The 24,176-nt window shown below is 37.8% G+C and overlaps 3 protein-coding genes across 4 annotated transcripts; 2 read left to right on the plus strand and 1 right to left on the minus strand.

Annotated features, from left to right (window-relative positions):
- Positions 1–6,620, plus strand: LOC114524027 (endonuclease/exonuclease/phosphatase family domain-containing protein 1-like). Its single transcript, XM_028545136.1, has 9 exons — positions 1–328; positions 2,219–2,270; positions 3,140–3,247; positions 4,050–4,187; positions 4,438–4,518; positions 4,808–4,862; positions 5,277–5,330; positions 5,819–5,977; positions 6,280–6,620. Exons 1-9 carry the CDS (start codon positions 84–86, stop codon positions 6,480–6,482), a joined length of 1,095 nt encoding a protein of 364 aa, XP_028400937.1. The 5' UTR covers positions 1–83; the 3' UTR covers positions 6,483–6,620.
- A 289-nt stretch (positions 6,621–6,909) lies between these two features.
- Positions 6,910–8,539, minus strand: LOC114523937 (cytidine and dCMP deaminase domain-containing protein 1-like). Its single transcript, XM_028545003.1, is given in 2 exon segments — positions 6,910–7,864; positions 7,867–8,539. Coding segments are annotated over 2 exon segments (1,305 nt in total). The 3' UTR covers positions 6,910–7,232.
- Positions 8,540–9,007: 468 nt separating this feature from the next.
- On the plus strand, positions 9,008–24,174 carry LOC114524028 (solute carrier family 12 member 9-like). Of its 2 annotated transcripts, none has more exons than XM_028545138.1 (36): positions 9,008–9,170; positions 9,919–10,028; positions 10,423–10,540; positions 10,730–10,825; positions 11,192–11,254; positions 14,534–14,617; positions 14,714–14,778; positions 14,870–14,938; positions 15,375–15,437; positions 16,184–16,274; positions 16,483–16,584; positions 16,848–16,909; positions 17,428–17,506; positions 17,831–17,875; positions 18,047–18,132; positions 18,490–18,614; positions 18,950–18,981; positions 19,180–19,251; positions 19,553–19,641; positions 19,720–19,782; positions 19,903–19,971; positions 20,204–20,254; positions 20,343–20,468; positions 20,635–20,677; positions 20,783–20,869; positions 21,029–21,078; positions 21,393–21,437; positions 21,518–21,558; positions 21,642–21,688; positions 21,815–21,850; positions 22,047–22,163; positions 22,344–22,420; positions 22,544–22,579; positions 23,245–23,314; positions 23,409–23,492; positions 24,017–24,174. In XM_028545138.1, the coding sequence occupies exons 1-36, from the start codon at positions 9,050–9,052 to the stop codon at positions 24,076–24,078; spliced, it is 2,676 nt and encodes an 891-aa protein (XP_028400939.1). In that variant the 5' UTR covers positions 9,008–9,049; the 3' UTR covers positions 24,079–24,174. The 2 variants fall into 2 exon arrangements, with proteins under 2 accessions (XP_028400939.1, XP_028400940.1); XM_028545139.1 differs by lacking the exon at positions 9,008–9,170 and adding an exon at positions 9,770–9,846.
- Positions 24,175–24,176: the final 2 nt, after the last annotated feature.

A 24,176-nucleotide genomic window follows, 5' to 3' on the forward strand; every position in this document is an offset into this window, starting at 1 on the left:
TCTGTGTTTACACGCGTGTAGTTTGCATAACAAAGACGTATTTGCTAATTCGTCTTAGGCGAAAGAAAACTCGAGAGTGAATTATGGCGGAACAAATTCAAGAAGAAGAAGAAGAAGAAGTGATTCTGTTAACCAGCGATGAGATTGTCGAGGCATTTAGGTTGCCTTTGACCGTGCAGAAACGAAAGCCCGTCGAAGCAATTCCCTCGAAATACAAAGGCAGAACGGTGATAAGAGTTGGTTCTTATAACATGCTTAGCTTCACAAAGCAGAAAGCAAACAATCCTGGTGTCAGAGAAGTCATTTGTATGACTATTTTGGAACACGGGTAAGAAATACTGCCTTGTCTTTACAAATGTAATATGTTCAAACATCGAAGCATTACTACGTCAGGTCAAATGTCGACAAAGGATTTGTAAAAGAAACATTAGTAAACAGAAATAAACGCGACATAAATAAAGGTCGCTTTTCTATGCTTTCTGTCAGCCAAGCCCAACGTCGACCATGTAAACCACAAGCACTGCATGCGATTTTGTCTATGTACGTTTCCCGTGAGCATGCATCAATAGCATTATATGATGTATACGAATGTAGTTGAAGCGTGCCATTATTGAATACCTGGCTAATCCAGCTCCTAAGTCCTAACAAGGGCAACCATATACAACAAGAATATAAACAGTAAACTGAAACATTATTTTTAAAGAACGAGACAGTTCTACACACTGTAATTGATCTTAAAGATTACCTTAATGGTCTGCATGGTGTCATGTTGGTGCATACCTGCAGAATATGTAGCTCTTAATCTTATACCTGTCGCATTCTGAACTTAATTATTACATGCATCTCATACATACATCTATTTTATCTTATGACAATGCCTTTGGAACGAAAGGTGCTCGTATGAGTTCAACTAGGTAACTTAGATTACTAACTTGCTCTAGTTCAAGTCTATGTGTTCTATCATCGATAGCGGTCAATAACGCTCGATAAACGTTTCAAAAATGGCGCGGAATTTAATCCTAATACGACGAAGTCGAAGTGGTCGTCTAATGAACAAATATAAGACGAAAGCTTTTTGTGCTGAATTAGGTAAATATTTTAAGTCCCAGTCGTGTTAAAACGTGACGGTTATTCGTTTGAATTCTCTGCATGGCGTAGATTTAGCGAGAAGCGTTTTATTCCGTGACCTAGGGCTATCTAGACCACCCGTCTATAGCGTTGTTATGCTTTGTTTTGCGTGTATGGGTTAGATTTCATAACTACAGGCCAATGTGCGTTTACACGGCGAAACCTTGGCCTTTTTCACGCTCAGAGATGTGGTATTACTGGTATAAACATGACCTTTTGTCTTATTCATACTTGTGTTGTTCGTAATAAGTAAAACTTGGCCGTCTCGCCTCAAAGGTTAGGAGGTAGGACGCTACGGCAATGAATTGAAAATTCCGTGTGTCGATAATAAATATCGGCCCGTTTTAAACGGATCATTTGTTTTAATATAAACACAAAATAAACCATTGCGAAAATTGGGTCATGTGCGGCTTGTGCGCCCGGCAGTGCACATGGATAAGCTGGTTGCATTGTCAACCAATAGGTTGACATTAGCTATATACCGTGTCATGAATTAGCTTGCAGCAAAACTTATTCAAAACACCTTCAAAAAACATTGCAGATCTATTATGCATGCATGGTTAGTTCGTGAGATTAGACTTGTTTACAACTGTTCACTGACTCCATCAGAACGAACCATTCTATACTTGCTGGCTGTGGTTCAAATACGCGGCAATCCTTTTAGAACTGAAAAAATGACGCTTGTTTTTCACATAAAACACACCTTCGATTTCCCGACGGTAGTATAAATGTTTGTCATTCTGCCCAAAACTATACATATATATATGTGATAGTATATAGTGAAAGCTTCCGCAATTTATTGCTGACCATTTCATTATTCTGAGGACAATAAGTCTCCTTTGAATGAAACAGTTTTCAGTTTGAAAGCCATGCAGTATTTTTTGGATGTATAAAACTAGCTGTTAGCCTGTTACAGACTGTGCTAATACCTTTTCGCTCATGCGTACAAATTACTGGTCTATAGTATTGGTGTTGATATCTGATTTTTCTTCTTTTTTTTAATACTTAAGCTTTTGGCATGCATTCTCTGTTAATCGATTTCGGCATTTAAAGTATTATTTCTAACTTACGTTCTTTGCAATGCTTTTAGAATAAGCATTTTGGCCGCACAAGAGTTGGCCGAAGAAGGAGCTTTAGAAATGGTGAGTGAATAAAATGTGAAACATTAAATAGTGACTATACCAACACCACCACATCATCAAAGATAATCTTTTTGATTAAATAATGCATGTAGCTAGTAAAATCTATCAGTTCTTTGAAATTAAGAACCGGTGTCTTTCTAAGCAAAACCTTTGAATATAATGAAACAATTTTATGGAATCTCCCGCGTGAGTTAAAGATTGACGAAGCCTAAAGGCAGGAACTGGAAAATGGTTCGTTGATCATACCTGTTGTCACAATATTCATATTTTTGAGCTTGTGACATGGGTCCTTTGCGTCGTTTTTGTAAACCACGCCCCTGACGGAAATGAGCACTTAGCTGTTGTCGCTAGCATGTATGTATGCTTGTAAGATATGTGGCAATCTTGTCAGTAAAGACAAGAGCGGATCAATATTTCGTAGGCAACCGAGACCATAAGCCACTCAAAGCGGTGGAAAACGAGTTAATATGGTAGCGGGGAAAAGAGGCAGGGAGGGGGGGGGGCTCAGAGTTTCCGGAATACTTCTCAAACAGGGAAAATCTCTGAGAAATTCTCAAATTGGCAGTGAAGCACACTTTTGAAAGAGCAATTTTTCGAACCATTTTGTGGCAAGGACACTTTTCCAAGGGCACTGCTTTCACCCCAGTGCCCCGACCCCACCTGCTACGCCTCTTGACCTGCGGTCAGTCATTTTGTGTATAGCATTTTGCTACATATGATGTCAAACTGCGCGATATTACAGCCTCAACTGCATCGCTTGGTCAGCCATCTTAGGTATCCGTGAGATACATACATAAGTTGACATTGTTATGAAAGTACCATTCTCACAATCTTCCACGTTGACGTTTAAAATATTTGTTTTCAACCAGATACGAGATGAGCTAAACAATCCAACGACACCAAATCTCAAGCGCTGGACAGGACATCGCGGAAAATGGGAATGCGTGACGTCCGAGGTCGCGGGCAGGATGTACAGAGTATGTAATTGGGTTCAAAATTCAGGCACGACGGAACATCGATGATTGGAGGGGGGGCATATTTCATATATTCGAGTTCTGCATTATTGGTTTCTTTTGAAATGGATTGTTTTTACGGTCTGTGAAATTGATTCATATGAATATATGCCTCCCCCCCCCCAATTATCGATCTTCTGGCGTCCCAGTCAAAATTTCATCGGACAAATTTGTGCGTCATAAGTCCCGAGGGCTGTTGTCTATTTTGCTGTTTCTTTGATGACGTATAGCCCAGGGTTATCTAAGTCCAAATTGGGTATTTTCTCATTGCAAAATGGGAAATTTTAAAACCTGGACTTGGAAACGTTTTCCAGATAAATGTTGCCGGGATTCTCAAAAGTGATTGATACAGAATGCTCAGTGAAAATGTAGTTTCATGGAGATTACACATTTCAAAGCAGTATTTTCGGCGCGTACCCTCGGCGAATAACGAATCTTGAGGCGGATTACCTCTGGCATAACCGCTGTCCTTTACCAGTTTCTGCATTGATCTGATGTCCAGGAACCGGTTGTTCGAGCGTTTAGCTTGAACAGTGGATAAGCCAATGTTACCTGCATCTTGTGTATTAAATATGCACTTCCATTAAAAATTAACTATTTACATTAAACTATTTCAGCTCAGTTGTTCAATAAATAGATAATTTTGTTTTCCATTTTGGACTTATCCACCGTTTAAGCTAAACTCCTTTCGAACAACCAGCCCCTGCTCGCTCGCAGAGGGTACAGTGCTAATGTGATTTTAACTGATGATATTATCTGCTTGAAGGCATCCGAACGCAATGGCTTTCTCTGGGATACTAGCCGTAAGATTGAACTGAAAGATCATGGTTTATTGGAGAGAAAACAACGGAGAAGAGGGGAAAAGAAAGATTTTGCACGAAAACCATTCATCGGATATTTCAAGGTGGGCTAATCCCCCCCCCCCTTGAAACCAGACAGATAATTTATATACTCATTGATCAGTGGGTAGGATGCATCTTTCATGCATCTTGGGAAGACGAATTCGAAAGCAATCAATTTTCGCACAACCCTAGGGACTGGGATCGAGTAAGGGCAATCGAGAGGGAGTCTGGGGTGAATCTTGCTCACTGCATGATCGATGAGTATGTATTACGATATGCTTTCAACTAAAACGGTCCATTCACTTCTTTCAGGCTTACAGATTTGATTTTGTTATGCTCAGCGTTCATTTAAAGGCAACAGGACTTGAAAATGAAGATATCGAACGATTACAGGTTTGTGAGAGGTTAAAACATCGTTAAGGCCTTTAGGCCATGGATGGGTTTGGATATTAATGGATGTATGGGTTTGGATATTAATGAAAGGGTTTGAATATCAATGGATGGGTTTGGATATTAATGGATGGGTTTGGATATTAATGGATGGGTTTGGATATTGAATAGATGGGTTTGGATATTAAGTCAAAATGGTGATGTTTGTTCCTCATGATTTTGAATATGTTGGAAGTAAAAGAGTTAACTTAAGCTGTTATTTGTTTCATGTATACCTCTTCGTTTTCTGTAGGGTGAGATCGACACCATACCAAATATATTCGAGGCGATCTGTGAAAGCATGCCAGGTAGGTTGGAAAGTTTGAAATCACTGAGACCGATTATCAGGGTCGAATATATTCAGTTCTGCCCGACGGATTTCTTTTGTAAGTGCAATAGGTTACAAAAGTAATCGGTCGGGCAGAACTGAATATATGTATAAACACCCCCACCCCCCCCCCCCTGCAATTATCGTTCTAGTTTCGGCCCTGCCGATTATATAGCAAGGTTGTTAACTTCAATCATATTTAGTTCACGAAAGAGGAAGTTTTATGCGCCAAGTTTGATAATTTTAAGCCAGTATGCAAGCGCTTGCAATAAAACGTACCGTGTTTAGTTTTGTTTATTGATCTAACCCCACTTTTCTTGGACAACACTGAAATGAATGTGCACAAAGGTGCGGTCTTTCGAATTTATCGCTCATAAGACGGTATTCCTTGCAGGAGAAGACGATATTATGGTTGCTGGTGATTTTAATCTTACGCCAACCGATGAATGTAAGTAAAACGTGATTAAAGTTATTCCGAAAAAGGTCTGCATAATTTCACATTACACAATTTTAAATCTGCATTTTTCGAATCTATGGATTCATCTTTAGCAGATATTTATTTACCTTTAATGCAATATCCTGTGGTATCAGTGTTACAAAGATTTTCGCCGAAGTTATTGTGTAAACAAATTAGATCTTTATTATCCTCGACTGAAATAGACTAACTAACTCTCCTGACGAAGGCCCTCAGGTCGAAACGTCGAGAAGTGTTTTGTCTATTTAGGCAGTTGTTATACCACATTTGATACTAAGTTGTTTGAAGACGCTGCCACGCTGCTCCCTGGTTATATTGGAATAGATTGTGTTGAGAAATATGCCTGTCTACACGTTACAAATGAAAACTGGCAATAATTACTTAATCGTGTTCGAACTTAGTCAACTGTGCACGCTCTAAGGCATCCAGATTTTACAATGTTACTGTTTCTTATTGTGTAGCGTTCGATGATTTCCGCGACGCTAAATTTGTGAACGCTATTCAAGATGGTACACACACCAACATCAGTCCGACAAACCTCGAAGGCTCGATGACGTACGACAACATCTGGATTAAACAATCTGGGAGAGCTGATAGACAAGAGTATACCGGACGTTCTGGTGAGTAGTACATCATCTGCGTCCGGACCCAATTCTTGAGACAGAGGCATTTTTCCTTTTGTAAACAGCTGTTTAACTTGTAAAATGATGGTACCTTTCCTAACTTTTCGGTCTGACTGCGCCCTAATCCATACTTTCAAAAATTAGCTTTTTTATCCCTCCTAAGTCAGTACTTTCCATGTAAACATTCTTACTCTTTAACATCTACCATAAGGTGAATTTCCCATCTGAAAGCTCAGTAAATATTGCAAAAGTCATGCTGTTTGCCTGAGCAAATAATGAAACGATCGGGCATTTTTTAGGTGTTTGTCGTGAGGGTCAAACCCATCAATGGATTCCCAGTAACAGCAGTAAGAGTGTACCAGGAGTGCCATCTGACCACTGCATGATCTGGGCCGAGTTTTTCTACGGCAGAGATTATGATGAATACGATGAAGATGACCTGAGTTTGGGGAAATCGAAACGATACAAGATGGGAGACAGCGGTGATGAAGACGATTCTTAGTTAAATCGTTTTTAAAAGAAAAACATGTTTTATTTTTTTAAGTTAGTTTCTTCTATTGTTTGATCTTTAGAAAGAAAATCTTGCGGTTCCTCATTCTATATGAAAGGCCTACAATTAAACCTTTTCACCTCGTTCTAACTCGATCTATTTTTAAGGTAGGGTTTAACAGGATATGACGGGGGGGGGGGGGGGAGGGGAAGAGATCCAATGCCAAACTAATTCACCCAACCATCTTGGCTTTGTTGAAAAACGTTTTACCTAACCTTTTATATTTCGTTCTTAGAAATTGACTTAGCCAACCCATTTCTCTTTGGTACCAACCCTTGGTATATAAAAAATGAAAACTCAATACATGAAAATATATTGTTTACCTAAAATTCACAATTACATGGTATATATTGGTATATATTATGTTTAATGTGCATTTGTAGTTTTCTTAAAAACATTAAAATTCGTGCAACTAAATGTCTTGATCTAAAACGTTCCACCCATTACAGTCTATACTCACGATATAGTCTGTACATAAAATTGTTTCTATATGATTTTACCATTAATTAACTGATGCATGCTATTATTACTTATGCACAAGTTTGCAGTCGTGAAATTTTAATTAAAGTCAAACACAAACGTATTCTATAGTAGGTTGTAGTGTTGCAGTCCTACTTTTTGTCATTACATTGTTGGAAACTAAATCTAATCTTGCCACACAGACAGTGTTTACATTTAAAAGGCTTTAACCGCTTCAAAGCTTCATTTTTCTCTTTCTGCTGTTTCTGTTGTTTCGTAACAAGTGAACTTGCCCTTTTCAACCAAGTCGGGAAACTTTTTATAACCATCTTTTTCCTTGCAAGACATGACATCCTCGTCGACAACAACTGTTCCAATACCGTGCATGGCTAAGATAGGCGAACACTCATCACAAGGCGTTTTGGTGACAAACAAAATAGCACCTTCGATTTTCTCCTCATTTCGTTTCAAAATAGCATTTTGTTCTGCATGAATTACATACGGATACTTCTTCAAGTCAGATTCGTCGTGCTTCGACGCTCTTGGAAATTCGCCATAACGTGCTTTGGCAGGGAACCCGTTCCAGCCAAACGAGAGAATCTTGCGATCGGAACTTCGACTCAAAATCACCGCGCCAACACCAGTTTTCGGGTCGTCTGTGCGCTGTGCTAAAATTCTTGCGATGGTCATCAAAAGGCGTGCTTGCTTTTTATGGATGCCATTACCGACTGGATCAAATTTATCGCGTTTCTCTGAATCTTTACTGAGTTTAAACTCGTAATTCAACCATGGGCATGATATGACATTAGCTCGTGCGACCCAGTGCATAGCGTTGTCGAACCAGACTTGAATTTGTTCCTTTACTCCTTCTCAATAGATTTCATCCAATTTTCGTCTAAGCTGAACCTGTCCCTTAATCTTTCTTTTTCTTTTCTGATAAGTTTCTTGCTTTTAGTTTTTAAAGGCTTTTTCTGTGCGGCGTGTTGCAGAATAGATTTATCCACTTCAAAAACAAAGGGTGTGTGGCCAATGGGGCTGGCACTGAAAAGCTTGTCCACTTCCTTCGTATATATACTATTGGCTGCGTCTATCTTTTTGTTTTCTTTGCGAGTCTTCTTGTTTGGCGATTCGTAATATTCTGGCTCGTAGGGAAGATACAAAACGCACTGAACTCCGGATTGAACCAAAAGCTTCGTACACCACGAGCATGGCTTTCGAGTGATGAACATTTTACAGCCCTTGGCTTTGTCGTGGTGGGTCGTCAACAGTCTGACTACAGCGTGTACATCGCCTCGAGAACAATCTGCTCCTAAAATCACATCGCCATCTGGTTGCACAAGCACTGCACCGACTTTTTTGTGTTGATGAACTTGATTTGCCGTACCTTCATCATCATCGTCGACAAAGTCTTGCATCCATAATGCTATAAGCATGGAAATACATTCCTTGCTAACCCGCGAATAGTTCTTCGCATAAGATGGGTTATTCTCCGACTGGGGCTTTGTACTTTCTCGATTTAAAACACATTGGCGCTTTGGCGGCCTCGACATTGTCTACAAATGCAACTTGTCTGTACTCACAAGACGGTGTATCGAAAAAACATTACCGCAATACCAGCTGTAATTCCCAGAAACTCAGTTCCTCGAAACACCTTTAAATATGCATCCGGTTACAAATTGACCAATCATACGCTGTGTTGTGTAATAACGAAAATCGTAAACGGAGAAGATAGACACTGGTATCCGAGGTATTTTCAACGAACCGAACCGTATAAAACGAATTTGAAACTAATGATTTCAATTTTCAAAATTAGATCCCATGAATTAGATCCTCGATGAATAACTTTTTAACCTCGTTCCCAGGATAACTTTTATAATACTCTCGTCACTCTCGTCATGAACACAGAAGACCCTGGATACGAGGTTGGGTTGAAAACTCTCGTTTGTTTTGGAGGGGGGGAAGCGCTATCTGGGCACTCTATTAATCCAGGGGGGTACCGGAAAACAAAGCCACGAGGATTTAATAAAAACAATCGTTGCAGGCGGCAGCAGGAACTGAAAATGTCAAGATCTAGTAATCAGAGAATAAATACTTCTGAAGATTCAACTGACGGTGATACTTGCACTGTAGGGATGAATAGTGTTGGAGAAGAAACGCCGCTCTTAACCGTAAGAAATCGAGGTATGATCGCTGCGTAATTTGCCTCGAACCGATGTTATATACTCAGACTTCTCTGATTTCTCAAGAGCATTAGCTCTTATACCACATCTCACGTGAGCATCATAAGGTTGACAAACTTGAAATGGTTTTGAATCCTCATCTCTGCCAAATATTAAAGGGAATTTTTTCCCGGTTTAAAAATATTTTATATTTTTGCCTCATAATTTACAGGGTTTAAAGTGTACACAATGGAATCTCTGTAGTTTCAATATTGTTGTAACAGTGTCGCAGTTGCTATAAATACGGTTTACATCAAGTGTATACTTGTTCCTATTCTATTATATCATACATTTTTATTTGGTTTTATTAATACTAAATATCCTGAAGCCAGACAATTGAATTTATGGAAGTTTGATGCTGAATAACATTGGGTTACAAACTAGATTTTGTTTAACTATCACAGAAAAGTGAGAAAACAGTTGACACTGATTGCCCTCTTGTGTATATATCCTTCATGAAGAGACAGGAATCTGTTGTTTTAGTAAAGTATGTGTAAGATTGCCTCTATCATTCGGTAGTTACAGATTCTTTGCAAACTCTCCAATGGAGTTATGTAAATCTGTGATGCTTTGTACCAGCGTTTATGAATCATTGGCCAGCACATCATAGATTTTCCATTTTGGGGACTCTTAGCCATGTAAATATAGCTGAATAAATGAATTTACTATTTACCACTCCTGAATTTACTATTTTGTAAAATTTATTGTAGATTCAAATCAACATGGGCACTTGTCAACATTCTTTGGCGTCATTATCCCATGTACTCTGTCAATGTTCAGTATTATTCTTTTTCAACGCGTTGGTTATGTTATAGGCCAGGTTGGTGTATTGGTTTGTGCATGGTGTATCAACTTAGTTATTATTTTCTGACTTGCTTTTCTGTCTTCCATTTCTCTGATAACGCCATTTCTCTAATAACTCCATTTTGATAATCCCATTTCTTTACCCTATTTCTCTAATCACCCTATTTCTCTAATAAGCCCATCCCTCATAATTTCTCTAATAAACCCATTTCTCCAATTACACACTTTCTCTAATAGTCCCATTTCTCTAATAACCCATTTCTCTAATAAACCCATTTATCCAATTACACACTTTCTCTAATAGTCCCATTTCTCTAATAACCCATTTCTCTAATAAACCCATTTCTCCAATTACACACTTTCTCTAATAGTCCCATTTCTCTAATAACCCCATTTCTCCAATTATGTAGGTTGGATTTGTCGTGACTTGTGCTCTATTATTTGTGGCATATTTCGTCACAGGACTGACTACCCTTTCTGTTTCGGCAATTTCAACAAATGGAAATGTAAAAGTAGGCGGTGTTTATTGTATCCTTTGCACAAATTTTTGTGGGGTGCAAATAGAATCCAGCACTGTGTTGCAAAATTTGGTAACAGCTTTGTAATGATAATGACAAGACCACACCCCAATATTCTAAATGGATCATCTAATGTCTCATGAATTTGTATCATTTGTATGTTTTTATTGCCACATTATCGACTTAACACCAAGTACAGTCATGATTAGCCGAGCATTAGGACCAGAGTTTGGCGGCTCGATTGGGGTCATATTTTATGTTGCTAACATCGTATCATCTGGTCTGTATTTGATTGGTGAGTTTCCGTAGTATGATATTCCGGACACTACAATTCTCTAGCACCCAGCCAAAATATTGATATCTCTGGTTTCACCTGTGTCTAAGTTATTAGAAGCTTTAGCAGTGACTACACGGTTACAAAAATCATTGTTTTTCGCTTGTTTGCTCACGCCATCGTGCAAAACTCGTAGCCGTCGAGCTTTTGAATTGTGAGTACGAGTTTATTTTAAAGTCCAAAAGCCCAACAACTACGAGTTCGTCATATGGCGTAAGCAAACAGCACCAAATTTGGCAGGAAAATGACAAATTTCGTACTCGTATAAACTCATATTCGTTACTGAGAACGATTGTTCACGAGGCTATTTCACTTTATTTCTCTCAGGATTTAGCGAGGCTGTGACTAGTGCATTTGGCAAGAATACAGGCGGTTTAATCCATGGTAACGGTAGGTGTGGACTGTTGTTTATTGTTCTACAACCAGATTCTTTGGTGAACAACCAGATTGCTCAAAAAACATAAACCTTAATTTAAACAGATATACCTCATCAAAACAAGTCTGTATTTCTTATATTAGTGCCCACTTTGAAGCATATAGCTATTGTGGAAATTGGACTTCCGAGAGGCTTGATTTATTATGCATTATGTGTATAGTATAAAATTAATTTTCTTGCTTTTTTCTTATATCGTAAATATGAGTGGAAATTCTTTTCTAACATATTTTCGCCCGACAAATTTATCATTTATCTCTTAAAGTTGCTCCAGTGACTTATAAAGTGAATATAATAAAGATTATTTAATGTAATTCGATCACGCAGTGCTGTCTCAAGTAATGCATTTTTCGGATTTTTGCCCCGCGACAGAAGGAAAACTCGAATCTTGCTTTCTGCCTGATCCGTTTCTCAAACCTCATTCTATTCATGTGTCGTACAACAATAATGGATTGCCAACTATCATAAATATCTCACTGCGTTCACAAATCCACGATTTCCAGGAAATACAAGCACAAGTTATCAGACTTTCCTTGAACCCTGCCATCACGCGCACTATTGGCGTCACGTGATTTTATATCCGGTTTCAATATTGTTGTTTTAATAATGTGTAATTGAACATTAAACAACAAAGCATCGTCGTGTGCTTGTTAGATTCATGATGTGAAAGCGTCAGGTGTTAAAGTTATTAGTTATGTAGCTGTTGACATCAACTTTATTTTTTGGGGTTGTGAGAGGACGAAGTAATGGCGTGCAGTAATGATATGCTTGGGTATGAAAATGATCGCTTTGAAATTGTCATCAGCGACAGGTTTCAATGCCCGATTTGTTTGCTGGTTCTTAGAGATCCTGTCATGTGCAAGAACGAACATCACTATTGTTCTTCGTGTATAAAGAGGCATTTAGAGGAGTCGGAGAGTTGCCCGACCTGTCGTATTTACCTCAGTGTTGAGACACTACAGCCGGCTCCGAAAATCGTGACGAATTTTCTTTCTGAGCTAAAAATTCGTTGTGATTTCAACTCCAGAGGTTGCCCTGAAATGGTTCAAGTTGGTGAACTCAAACGTCACGTTGAAAGTTGTGGATTCTCTCCCGTCCAGTGTTCTAATGATGGATGTAATGTTGTCGTGAATGCGAGGGACAAGCTTCATCATGAGACTGAGGTATGTGGTTTTAGGAGATGCCATGATTGTGAACGGCTGGAGAAGAGGGTTGAAGATATAAAAAATAGAATGATGGTCCGTCAAGATCAAATGAAAATTGAAATGGAAAGCATAATTAAGAAAAAAATTAAAGATGATATGAGAGAAATGAAAGAAGAAATGGAAGTACTGATGAAACGGGAATTGGTTGGTCTAACTGATGAAATAGTAGATGAAATAACAAAAGAACTGAAAGAGGAAGTGAAGAATGAGATAAGAAATGAAATGAAGGTGGATATGGAAAGTGAAATAGAAGTAAAAGTGGAAAAGATGAAAGAAGAAATGAAAGATGAGATGAAGTTATTGAAAGAAGAAATGAAAGATGAGATGAAGTTATTGAAAGATGGGATGACAAATGAAATGAAGCTATTCAAAGATGAAATGACAAATGAAATGAAGTTATTGAAAGAAAAAGTGGAAGATGAAATGAAAGAAATGAAAGTGGGAATGCAAAATGAATTGAAGGAGATAGTTACGAAAGCTGTCCAAGACGCAGTGACCGGGATAAAAGGTATTGATTTTGGACCGAAAAATCAGCAAAGCTCGCAAGCAACTTGTCCCACTCCAGACGGAAGGGAGAACATTTTCCTAGTAGGAGGACAACACAGGGGGGGTCGGGTTATGAATAAATGCACGGAGTGTTTCGACTGGGAGGACAAAACGTGGACACGTCTGAGCCGTGCCGAATTCAATGGTCGCTCTTATTTGTGCTCGTTTTGGTACCAAGATCAGATGATGGTCGCTGGAGGCAGCGGTAGTGGTGGTAACAAGGAAACGATGAAATGCTTGAACGTTACGAATCCATCTGCACAATGGAAAGATTTCTCTGCCAAGCTTCCCGTAAAGTGCTCAGCCCATAAAGTCGTCTGCCACAAGGATTCGTTGTTCCTTTCCGGAGGCTTTGCCCAGACAGGTCGCTCTGATGCTGTCTACGAAATACAATTGGTTCGGCCATATTCCAGTAAGATCTTGAAAAGATTACCGCAACCAAGGTCCAATCATGGCATGGAAATGGTCCAGCAGAAATTGTTCATTTTTGGAGGGCATGATGGCGAAAAGATCACAGCCAGTGTTATCCAGTATGATCTCAACAAAAGAGGAAGTAAAGAAATGCCTCCATTGCCGTACCGCGTGCAAGATATGGCCACCGTTTTGTGGGGAGATCACGTGCTTGTGATTGGCGGGTTCGATGCACGTGGTCAGTGTTTGAGTAAAGTGCTTATGTATGACGTCATCACAGGACGTTCTGAAATGTTGCCGAATATGAAGCAGAAGCGGTGCGGTTGTACAGCGGTCTTAACTGGCAACGTTGTGGTGGTTATGGGAGGGCGGAATGCGGAAAGCGAAGATATGAAGTCAGTGGAATGTTTTGATTTGGAGCGACGAGTTTGGGAAGACCTGCCTGACATGATTGAACCAAGAACACACGCCACTGCTGTTGTGAAACCAAACCATTGAACTCGCAGAACATCCAGCTTGCAGTTCGTTCTCAGAATTTCCAGACACTGGAAAATACACTACTATATGTTAAGCGACATTGAATTATTGGTTTTCACTTATCACAAACCTTATTTCAGCCTTCAATGCACAAGTTTGATGTAATACTAATTCAAACCACCATTCAACATAAACATTATTCCGTGTATAAAAGTTCTCAAAACTAGCATTATGAAATATAGGAAACTTTCACAAGATACGCAGGAGAATACATATTTGCATCATAGCTAGTCCAGTAAGCCTTATCCAATAAAAGAGATTTACTTTAGCTTCAAAATCGGGACATCGACTGAAAATAATTAGTTACTCAAAGAAGCGAATAATGATGGAGTCCTAAAAATTTTTTTTGCCAGACTTGATCATCAGGCTGGCTACGCTGCTGATCAGGGTAACATGGATGCTACCCTATTATTAATATATATATACCCCTGAATAACCTTCCCCCGTTCATAATTTTGCACAAACGTTTCAAAAGCAGTGTATCAAGACAGTGTGTATGGCACATGCAACCACGTTAACTTAACCTTATTTTTTAAGGAATACCGACTGGCGACTGGTATGCGTTTCTTTATCGATCCATGGCCTTGCTTTTCAACTTATTCGTTTGTCTCGTTGGTGCAGGTAAGATACGTTCCTAATCGATCACGTCCATCATCACCAAGTTTATTCTTATCAATAAATGTTATGAGAAACGTCTTCGTGTGTTTCCTTCTCCAGGAATGTTTGCAAAGACGACGTTTTTCATTTTGCTGGGTGTTATGATATCGATAGTATCCTCATTCGTAAGTTTATTAGCTTTGATGATAAAATTACCTATGAATTTTCGGCTCAGTGAAAATCGGTAAATTATTTTGTGAAATGGTTCATTTTCAGGTAAGCTTTTTTATTCACGAAAAGAATATTTACTATCACAACGTTCCTGCTGAGAATACACTATTCGGGGTAAGAATTTTTGAATATATCTTCCAGCTGATCTGAGATCATGACGTCATAAAGCGTCTCGACAAAACTGAGTTATCATGTGCCTGGTGTTATTTGTCCTTATTCTTCCAACTAATAGTATAAAGAGTGAAAAATTTAATCTCTAATTTGCAGTTGGGAAAAAATAAACGTGTTTTCACATAAATATAATAAGATTACTTGATATTTTCGAGTGTCGAAGTCATATGCAATAAAGGAAATGATAATTCAGTTTTGCCCAAGATCTGGCTTCTGATTGGTTGAATTTTATACCCAGATCAGCTGGTTACGTGATGTCTTCAAGACTACCTCTGTTATGAATAGGGTTTTAATATTGATTTACGTTTACCACGTCAGATTTTGTTGAAGTAAATTCATCCCTAATCTTTATGACTGAGTCCTTTCTCTCGTTTATCAGAACCAGACTCCCTCTCTTCTGTACACCGGTCTCAATTGGACGACGATGAGGGATAACCTCTGGGTAAGAAATACTTTATCTATTATTTTTAATATGGTTCAACGTGATTTCTCCAGTGATCAAACGATTATCATATTACTACAGCGATCATGTTTGAGTTCCTCCATTTCATTGAAATAATGGAGGACAACCTTCAAGATAAAAGTTAATCGGATTCTGAAGGGAAGATGTTCCCTTCGAATTCTGGAAATCGTGAACTTGTTAAAACAAGCGAGCGTTATCTCACTTGCATGATTTTTCCGGCTGTTCTTTACTGCCCCTATACAAATTATATACTTCTGCTAGATGAACTCCTGTTCCTTTAACATGGTGATACACTTGTTCAAGGTCCAACGGCCCTTTTTTGCAACGTCCATATCACAAATTAGGACAACAAAATGAGGTGGTTCGTCAGCGCCTTGAATCCAATGAATGTGGTCGAGTTTTGACAGCAGATAATCCTTATCTAATGCGTGGTTTCCATTTAGTCGTGAGTGTTGTGAACATGTCAAAGTGACTGATGTAATCAAATATTTTTATATACGTGCAGTCAGCAATGGTCGATTTAAATACAGGAATGAAGATAAATTTACATCCGGACTATTTTCCATCGGTGAAATTGACTTGTTTACTACAATTAAGACTAAATGTAGCTTGCCACTTGACTCAGTGACGTAACGTCATTTTGAGGAAGGTTTTCAAAACTTGAAATCCTACCGGAGGAAGGTTGAACTCTTTTTGCAACTCTGGTTTTGTCATTTCTCTGGCAGGTGGACTATAGCGTGGACTATCAAACTGATGCAACTCCGTCAATTTTAGTCATTTTTGGCGTCTTGTTCAATGGAGTCACAGGAATTATGGGTGAGATACTTCATCAGAAAAATATTAAGAAAAGATATTATATTCTTACCATTCCCTTACATTAAAAGCCACAAAAGCAAAATTTTTAATCAATTATAAAGAAAATTGTCGAAAATTCCAGATTGAAAATTTCCCGCCAAAACTTTGTATGATTTTGTTCTCGGATTAGTTTGTCTTACGATAATGAAAATTATTATAATCCGTTTAGCTGGAGCAAACATGTCTGGTGACTTAAAGAATGCGGCGAGATCAATTCCGCGAGGAACTTTGGAGGCGTCTGCGTTCACTTTGTCGATATATTTATTGCTAGGTAAAGGCCATGTTACACGGTACAATTTTTCTTGCAATGCAATTCTACTTTTGAGAGATGTATATTTTTGGAACAACGAAACTTTTGTGTTTAACACTCTTCATGCACTTTACTTCTGCAAGACTCTTCGCTAATTTACATCTCTTAGAAGTAGAATGGCATTGCAAGTTGCAAGAAAAATTGCATCGTGTAACATGGCCTCCAATTTGAAATGAATTTATACACACACATTCAATGATGTTTGGTTGGTCTTTATATTTTAGTGTTTTTTACAAGTGCCACATGTACAAGACCTCTTCTGGTGAATCAATACAACTTTCTACAGGTTTGAAATCATTTTATAATTCGCCATTGGCTATATGTCGATTTTTGAAAACAATTTTTCTTATTTAAAACCAGTTAGGGCCAAACAATTTTTACAATGTTTCTCATGTTACATCAATATTTTAAGGAGTTCTGTTCTCCGAATACTGTCCTATTTTTGTCAACAAAGGCGCAGTCTACTTTGATCGGAAGGGATATGACGTGTCAATATCAACCTAGCTCTTTGCAGAAGGGAATTTCTTACTTTAGAAAAGTGTAGACACAAATTATAGAAACAAAAGTTCGGTCAAAAGTAGTTCATTCCCACTGAAATAATTTATTATACATTTACTATCGATATCGTAAAATCTTTAAATTCACAAATAATATTTATATATTTATTGATTATATTGTGTGTAAATTGCTCGCTCTAAAGGAGAATCACTGAAATAGAGGAATCGAAGTTGTGCTTCAATCCCGAACTATGTATATGAATAATTTCAATCGTTTCATTGCGCTTGATTTTTTTATATTTTCTAGGTTATAAATAGAGTTCCCGCCTTGACAACAATGGGAGTATTTTTGGCAACTCTTTCAGCGTCGCTGAGCTGTTTGATAGGTATACGAAAGATTATCGTCTATATTGCGAGCTCGTACAAGCAAGGATGTTCAACCGGTGTACTCTATTATATAACTGGAACGATAACTACAGTATTTTTAACTGACAAAACTCATCCCAAACGTCTGGCTGTGATGAAAGTTGCTTTTCGGTGTGAAAATATCAAGATTCCAGAAAATATTTTAGGATTACAAATATAACCATATCATTCGGTCATGCAGAAACGGCAAACGACAGCCAGGAAGCTTAAAAGAGCGAAATGATCTTTGAATCGTGATGTACAGCCAAAGCTAAAACAAATGTTGTCTTTTTGTCTTTTAAAAGGCGCTTCAAGAGTTCTTCAGGCTGTCGCGAATGACAATCTCTTAGGTTTGTTTATAACTTGCTGTTTTTTGTACAATTCAAGCTGTCGAAGCAGTATATCCATTAAAGCATTGTGACATCGACTTCATGAGTTTATTCACCAGGAAATAGAGGAAGTCTATTGTGTGATATGCATGTTTTTAGCAAGAGTTCAACGAAATTTTTTCATGTACTTAGGTTCCTATGTGTCATTTTTTGGTCGAGGTTTTGGAAGAAATAACGAACCTGTGTTTGCGGTCCTGGTATCCTGGCTTTTGGTTCAAGTGAGTAAATAGGACTCACAAGGTCTGTCAAGGATCTTTTCAGTGATGAAAATTAACATTTGGCCACAGTAATGGGCGTTTTCAGCATAGATTTCTTCAACTTTAATGTATAGTAAATGGTCAGTTACAAAGCAATTGGTGTGAAATTTAAATTTTGAAAAGGTTTATTTACTACGAGATGAGAATCTCTGTCGGCAAGCGTTGTAATGAAGTCATGTCATTGAGGAAAAGTTTGGGATTTTCGTATTATATGCGGCCAAATTCAGTCAAATCTCGACTTAACTCAAGAATTTTTATTCATAGAATATACTATGTTTTTGTATTCATCGGGCAAGCTACATTTTATCTGTTATCTAGGCCGTTATTTTTGTGAGCAAAGTAAACACGTTAGCGCCAATAGTCAGTATGTTCTTTCTTCTGTCGTATGGAGTAACGAACCTGGCTTGTTTTGTTCTGAAGGTTTCTTCAGCGCCAAATTTTAGGTAAACATTAAATATACTAATTTCTTTATCGATTAAAGGATGTTTGTGGATAAAAGGGAGTTTAATCTTCGTGCCCATACCTCAAACGGCCGGCGTGAAACAATTTTCAGCATTGATGCGATCGAAATAAAATAGTCTTATTGCTTTAACTGCAATGTACTGTAATTTGTCTGATATAACAATGTAAATATGAAATATATATATTGTGATTTGAAAATATCCGTTTCCCTGTTTCCCCCCCTTCCGTTTGCCGTTCCTCCGTTGCCCGGAGAACTTGTTACAAGGTTTTTTTTTATTTGACCGATAGTGATATTTTGCTATTTCATCCATTTCAGACCAACGTTTCCATATTACTCCAAAGGAACAGGTTTGTGCAATATACTAAGAATTAGGATAGTAGAGTTGTGGTATGGTTGATGATAGTAAGAATAGTTGTGGTAAGGTATGTTGTGGTTATAGTAGGGTATAACAGATATGGTTAATAATGGTAAGGTTAATGGTGCAGGTTATAACATGGTATGCTACGATTTATGGTATGATTTCAAATCCACCTCCTTTTCTTTAGCTCTGCTGGGAATGTTGTCGTGTTTTGCGATCATGTTTGCAGTGAATTACGCTTACGCTGCCTTGTCTGTGGGTATGTTCATATCTCCTTTCCATATCCTGGTTTTGTTCATACGAAATATTGATCGTAGTGAATTTGAATGATACAAATGAAAAACGCGAGCTTCTCCAGAACGTCTGCATGCTAAAAAACCTAAACCTGACCCATGGTGGTATAAAAAACAGCAAAGAAAGGCCAAAACCTCACCCATGGTTGTTTAAAAATCAACAAAGAGAGGCCAATACCTGACCCATGGTTACCGTGCACCCACGGTACGGTAAGGCAATCTTTGATCGTAATCTTGTTCAACAAAGTGTTATTTTGTATTTTAAAGCAATCATGATAATCTTATTCCTGGTGATCGTATATCGGGCCCCGATAACACCATGGGGTGACGTCACTCAAGCCGTTATTTACCATCAGGTATTTGTGGAATGGTTTGAACCCATTTTGAACGATTTTAACTCTTTGACCGATGATCGTTTTTTTCTTCCAACTTAGGTCAGAAAATATTTGTTGAGATTGGATCCGAAGAAAAATCACGTAAAATACTGGAGGCCACAGGTATTATTCAGCTGGCTAAGTCATAATCTTCAATTTATCTCGTTTTATTACATCAATTGTAAAAACACGAATCCAGGGAATTGCCATAAAATAATAAATATCTTCGAAAAATCTTTTCAGATATTGTTGTTGGTATCAAATCCTAGATCGTCTTATCCGCTTATTGACTTCGTTAATGACATCAAAAAGGTACTCTCAATAAACAAGTAATACTCAAATTATTCTAATTTACATGCATTTACACACGTCAAAATTAACAAACAAACTCGCAGATTGTACCAAATATATGCTTGTTTAAAGTCTTGTTAAACTATAAATGCTTGCGATTAGAGTTGTTGTTAAATGCTTTTCTATACAAGATCGTTAATTGCAAACGATGTGATTTTGAGAACATCAATCATGCAAACATTTGTATTCTTAGACTGGTTTGTACATTCTTGGAAATGTTATTGTTGACGATTTTGATGGACAGGTAAAAAATGCACATTTTCAAATTTAATTTTCATAATCTCACCAATTGCCTGTAACAAGAATTCTGTACCAACGTTTCATTTTTTTAGGCTGTAACTCGTCATAAGCAAGAGATCGATCATTGGTATAATTTTGTCCGTTGTGCCGAAATTAAAGCATTTGTTGATCAAATTGTAGCGCCATCTGTGAGAGTTGGAGCGCAAAACTTATTGATGGTAAGGTGACAGACTGACAGGATAAATTTCAGTCACAATTTCATTTGTTAAACTTGATTTCGGCTGTCCATAAAACGAAAATTTCGCCTTATAATTGTAATCATATGTATGATTTCCATTCGAAGTGAAGACCCTTCAACTCTTTTCTAAATGTTTCTCGTTATAGTCGTCTGGGTTAGGAGGAATGAGGCCAAATACTGTAATTCTTGGTGAGTAGTGAATAGATATGAGTCAATGTTGATGATACAATGGATGGATGTTAAAAGAATGTTGAAAAAGAAACCAGATCAACATTTTTCACTTCGCCTTTTTAGGATATTTTGACCAACAAGATCCACAGGACCTTATCAGTCAAGGAGTGTGGCATAGAAATTACAACATCTTTGAAAGAAGGAGAAAAGGTAATTGCACTATAGTTTTCCTCAATATACCCGCTTTTCAATGTGGCTTCATGCCTTTGGAATTATAGTGAAATTGCATGTATTTCATATTAAACACTAAATGAATGAAGTCGCTGCTTTTTCTTTGAAAATACTGAATGCACAAGTTATGTCTTTCAGAGCAAATACATCATGACATTATGATGCATCTACCGAAGCTTAGAGCAAAGGTATAATAAATTTATATTCTCTCGATGAAAGGTCATTCATGCCATCGGCTGTTACGGGCCGTTCACATGCACGATCCAACTTTGTCGGATCCAGTTCACTTCTGACGTATGGCATGTAGTTTGTTATTAACAAAGCAGTACAGCATTGGCTTTAGTGGAAATTCTGTCCATAGAAATTGCAAGTCAACGGACTATAAAACATCCACCAGAAGCGAATTGGATCCGACGAAATTGGATGGTGCAACAGTTCTTTTAGCCTGTTAATACAATTATGACTTGAGAAATTTACACATGTATGTGTGGATTTTCCCTAGGGGGAGCAATCGATGCGTGTAGCCGATTATATAGGAATTATCAAGGTACAATATAAAGCTATGTTTTTGACTATGTGCATTTTGAGAGGCATACCAACAATGATGTTGTATCATATCTCTTGTAGGATAGCTTGCTTTTAGGAAAAAATGTTTGCGTGGCACGAAAGTATGTCTTTTTGAATCTGAACAAATTTGATATCTTATTGAGTTATGCATTTCCTACATGCAACGTTTCTCTTTTAATTTTAGTTTTACTTTGTTTAACAAGAATGGAATAAAAAAGCCTGCTTCTATTGGTAAAATGAATTTTTACGCTTAAAATGGTATCGGTTGGCTTGTTATATCGTTGGCTGATATCCCGCCTTTGTTTTAAAGCGACAATGTTATGTTATCATTTACAACCATTCATCTGTGTTTTTCAGACGTATGGCCGGTAAATGCGTCTTCAATTGAGCACTGTAAGTACTTCAAATAATACCACCGATTATTTCTCATTGATCTCGATGTGCAGGTTTTAAGATCACTTACATAAGATCACCTTAATCAGCCGTAAAATTGATCAAAAGTGAAACTTTCTAAAAGTTGTTTAACTTGTTTACATGGTTGTAGCTATATTAACAGATTCAAATGTGATAATCTTGTTTATCATTGTAGCTGGTGAAGGAACATGTGACCAAACGTACCTTCTAATACTTCAACTAAGCTGTATTTTAAATATGGTGCCATTTTGGGAAAATCGAACGAAAATACGACTCATGTCAATAGCTCGTGGTACGTGAACAACTTTTTGCAATAATTAATCCAGTATCTTCTCTCAGTGTCAACTTTTCTCGCAATCAAAAGATGTATTTCATTGTGTTTTGCATATTTCCTTTCCTTCCACACCAATTGTGTTTTTCTAGCTCAAATTTTCAGCAAGCATTTTATTACCTTTTTTTCAATTTTCTTTAGGTGATGAAACTGATGAGGTTGAAAGAAAAAGATTAATGATTCTTCTTCATCAACTAAGAATACCCGGAGAAGTGCAGGTAAATGATGCATTTTCCAGTTTGATGATGGTAGTGCAAGTCAAAAACTCTGAAATTAATTGTGTGAGAAAAGTCTTTTCAGAGTCAATATTCTATCAACATTCTTTTGTTTTATTCTTGTAGATTGTCCACGATACAGATGAGCATTCGTCTGAGAGGGTAACTATTCACTTGTCTTTATCCAAATCGGTTAATCAACTGCTAATCGTGAGAGGCCATAATAACTTACCTGAACTAAAGCTCTTGAGATAATCCAATTTTCGCCCCACTCGCCTTACTTTTGCGCCTTTTCTCGTGCCTTTTTCTTCGCGCCTTTTTTACGCTCTTTTAGAGCCTTTTTACCGGGTTTTTGTAGCTTAGTGAAACCACCATTTATGACAGTAATGAAAATAGTTATCTTTTTAATGATTATGATAAACCTCATTCTTGCATCTCATCCTTAGTCATTCTTGCATTCTCCAACCATGCAGTGCTGATTTTCAAAATAAGCGCAAACCTTCTGAAAAAAGATTTTTCAAAAAGGAGGCCTAGCGCAAAAAAGCGTACTAAGGGACACAGCAAAGCACCAGGCGAGACAAAACGCTGCTAGGCCAGACAAAAAGGCGCCAGGCCAGACAAAAAGGCGCCAGGCGAGACAAAAAGCCGCTAGGCGAGACAAAAAGCCGCCAGGCCAGACAACAAGGCGTCAGACGAGACAAAAAGCCGCCAGGCGAGGTAACCAGGCGCGCGAATATTAGATTATCTCGTTTGTTTGACTAATTACCGTCCGCTAAAATCGACCCTTTCAATAATTGAATTGTGGAATGTAATTGTTTCAAAATTAGCCCAGGGTTGGAACAATGGAGTGGTATGAACATTTAAATCAATTGATGAGAGTTCATTCTGGAACTGCAGGTATGTCTATACAGTATATTGTTTATTTATTACTGAGGACCGCTGTGTAGTAATTGAGATCAAAACTAATATTGATTCTCGTATTCTGTTACAGCGGTCATTTTTACAAGTCTTCCAGGAGTGCCTGAGAATGAAAGTCTCCACAATAACTTTATGCGTCAAATGTCGGTTCTATCTGGTAGGTGTAAGCCAAAAACTAGGAGAATATTGTTTTCTGCAACTGCAATTCTAAAGGTTTTTAAAGGGTATTCGTCTCTTTGATTCCACTAGAAATTAAGACCCTTTAAAACCCTTTAGAATTTACCTACATTGAGTGAAGTGCCACAAAATCAATTTACCCAGTGGCGGATCTAGGGGTGTGCAGAATAAATTACACAGCTTAATTTCAAATTCAAAACACCTTAATAACAACGCTATTGGTTATTGATTTGAAAAGAATATTTTTACATTAAAATCTACCAATGCGATTCCGATTTTAAGCTGCAGTAATTTATTCTGCACACCCCTAGATCCGCCACTGAATTTACCCTCAATCGAATTACCTCACAAGATTTACCCTCTGCAAGTACAAGTCTTCTTCACACTTCCCAAAACTCCCTTTTATTCTTAAAAACTGGTTCAATGCTGCACTGAAAGGGTATTACAGCTCATTGCTATGTCATGATTGCCATGACTTCAAAATTTCACACTCTCTTTTTACAGATGATTTACCACCAATATTGATGGTCCATGGGACATCAAAGGTCATCTCTTTGGAACTCTAATGATCTACAGCTAGAATGGGTTTATACCTTATAAATAAAAAATTATGAAAAATATTTTTTAACAAATACATGCTTCCCCAGATGTGTCAAAATTAAGA

Source organism: Dendronephthya gigantea, unplaced genomic scaffold (assembly GCF_004324835.1).
Source record: "Dendronephthya gigantea isolate DGI-Jeju-01 unplaced genomic scaffold, DenGig_1.0 000029F, whole genome shotgun sequence".
Lineage (NCBI taxonomy): Eukaryota > Metazoa > Cnidaria > Anthozoa > Malacalcyonacea > Nephtheidae > Dendronephthya > Dendronephthya gigantea.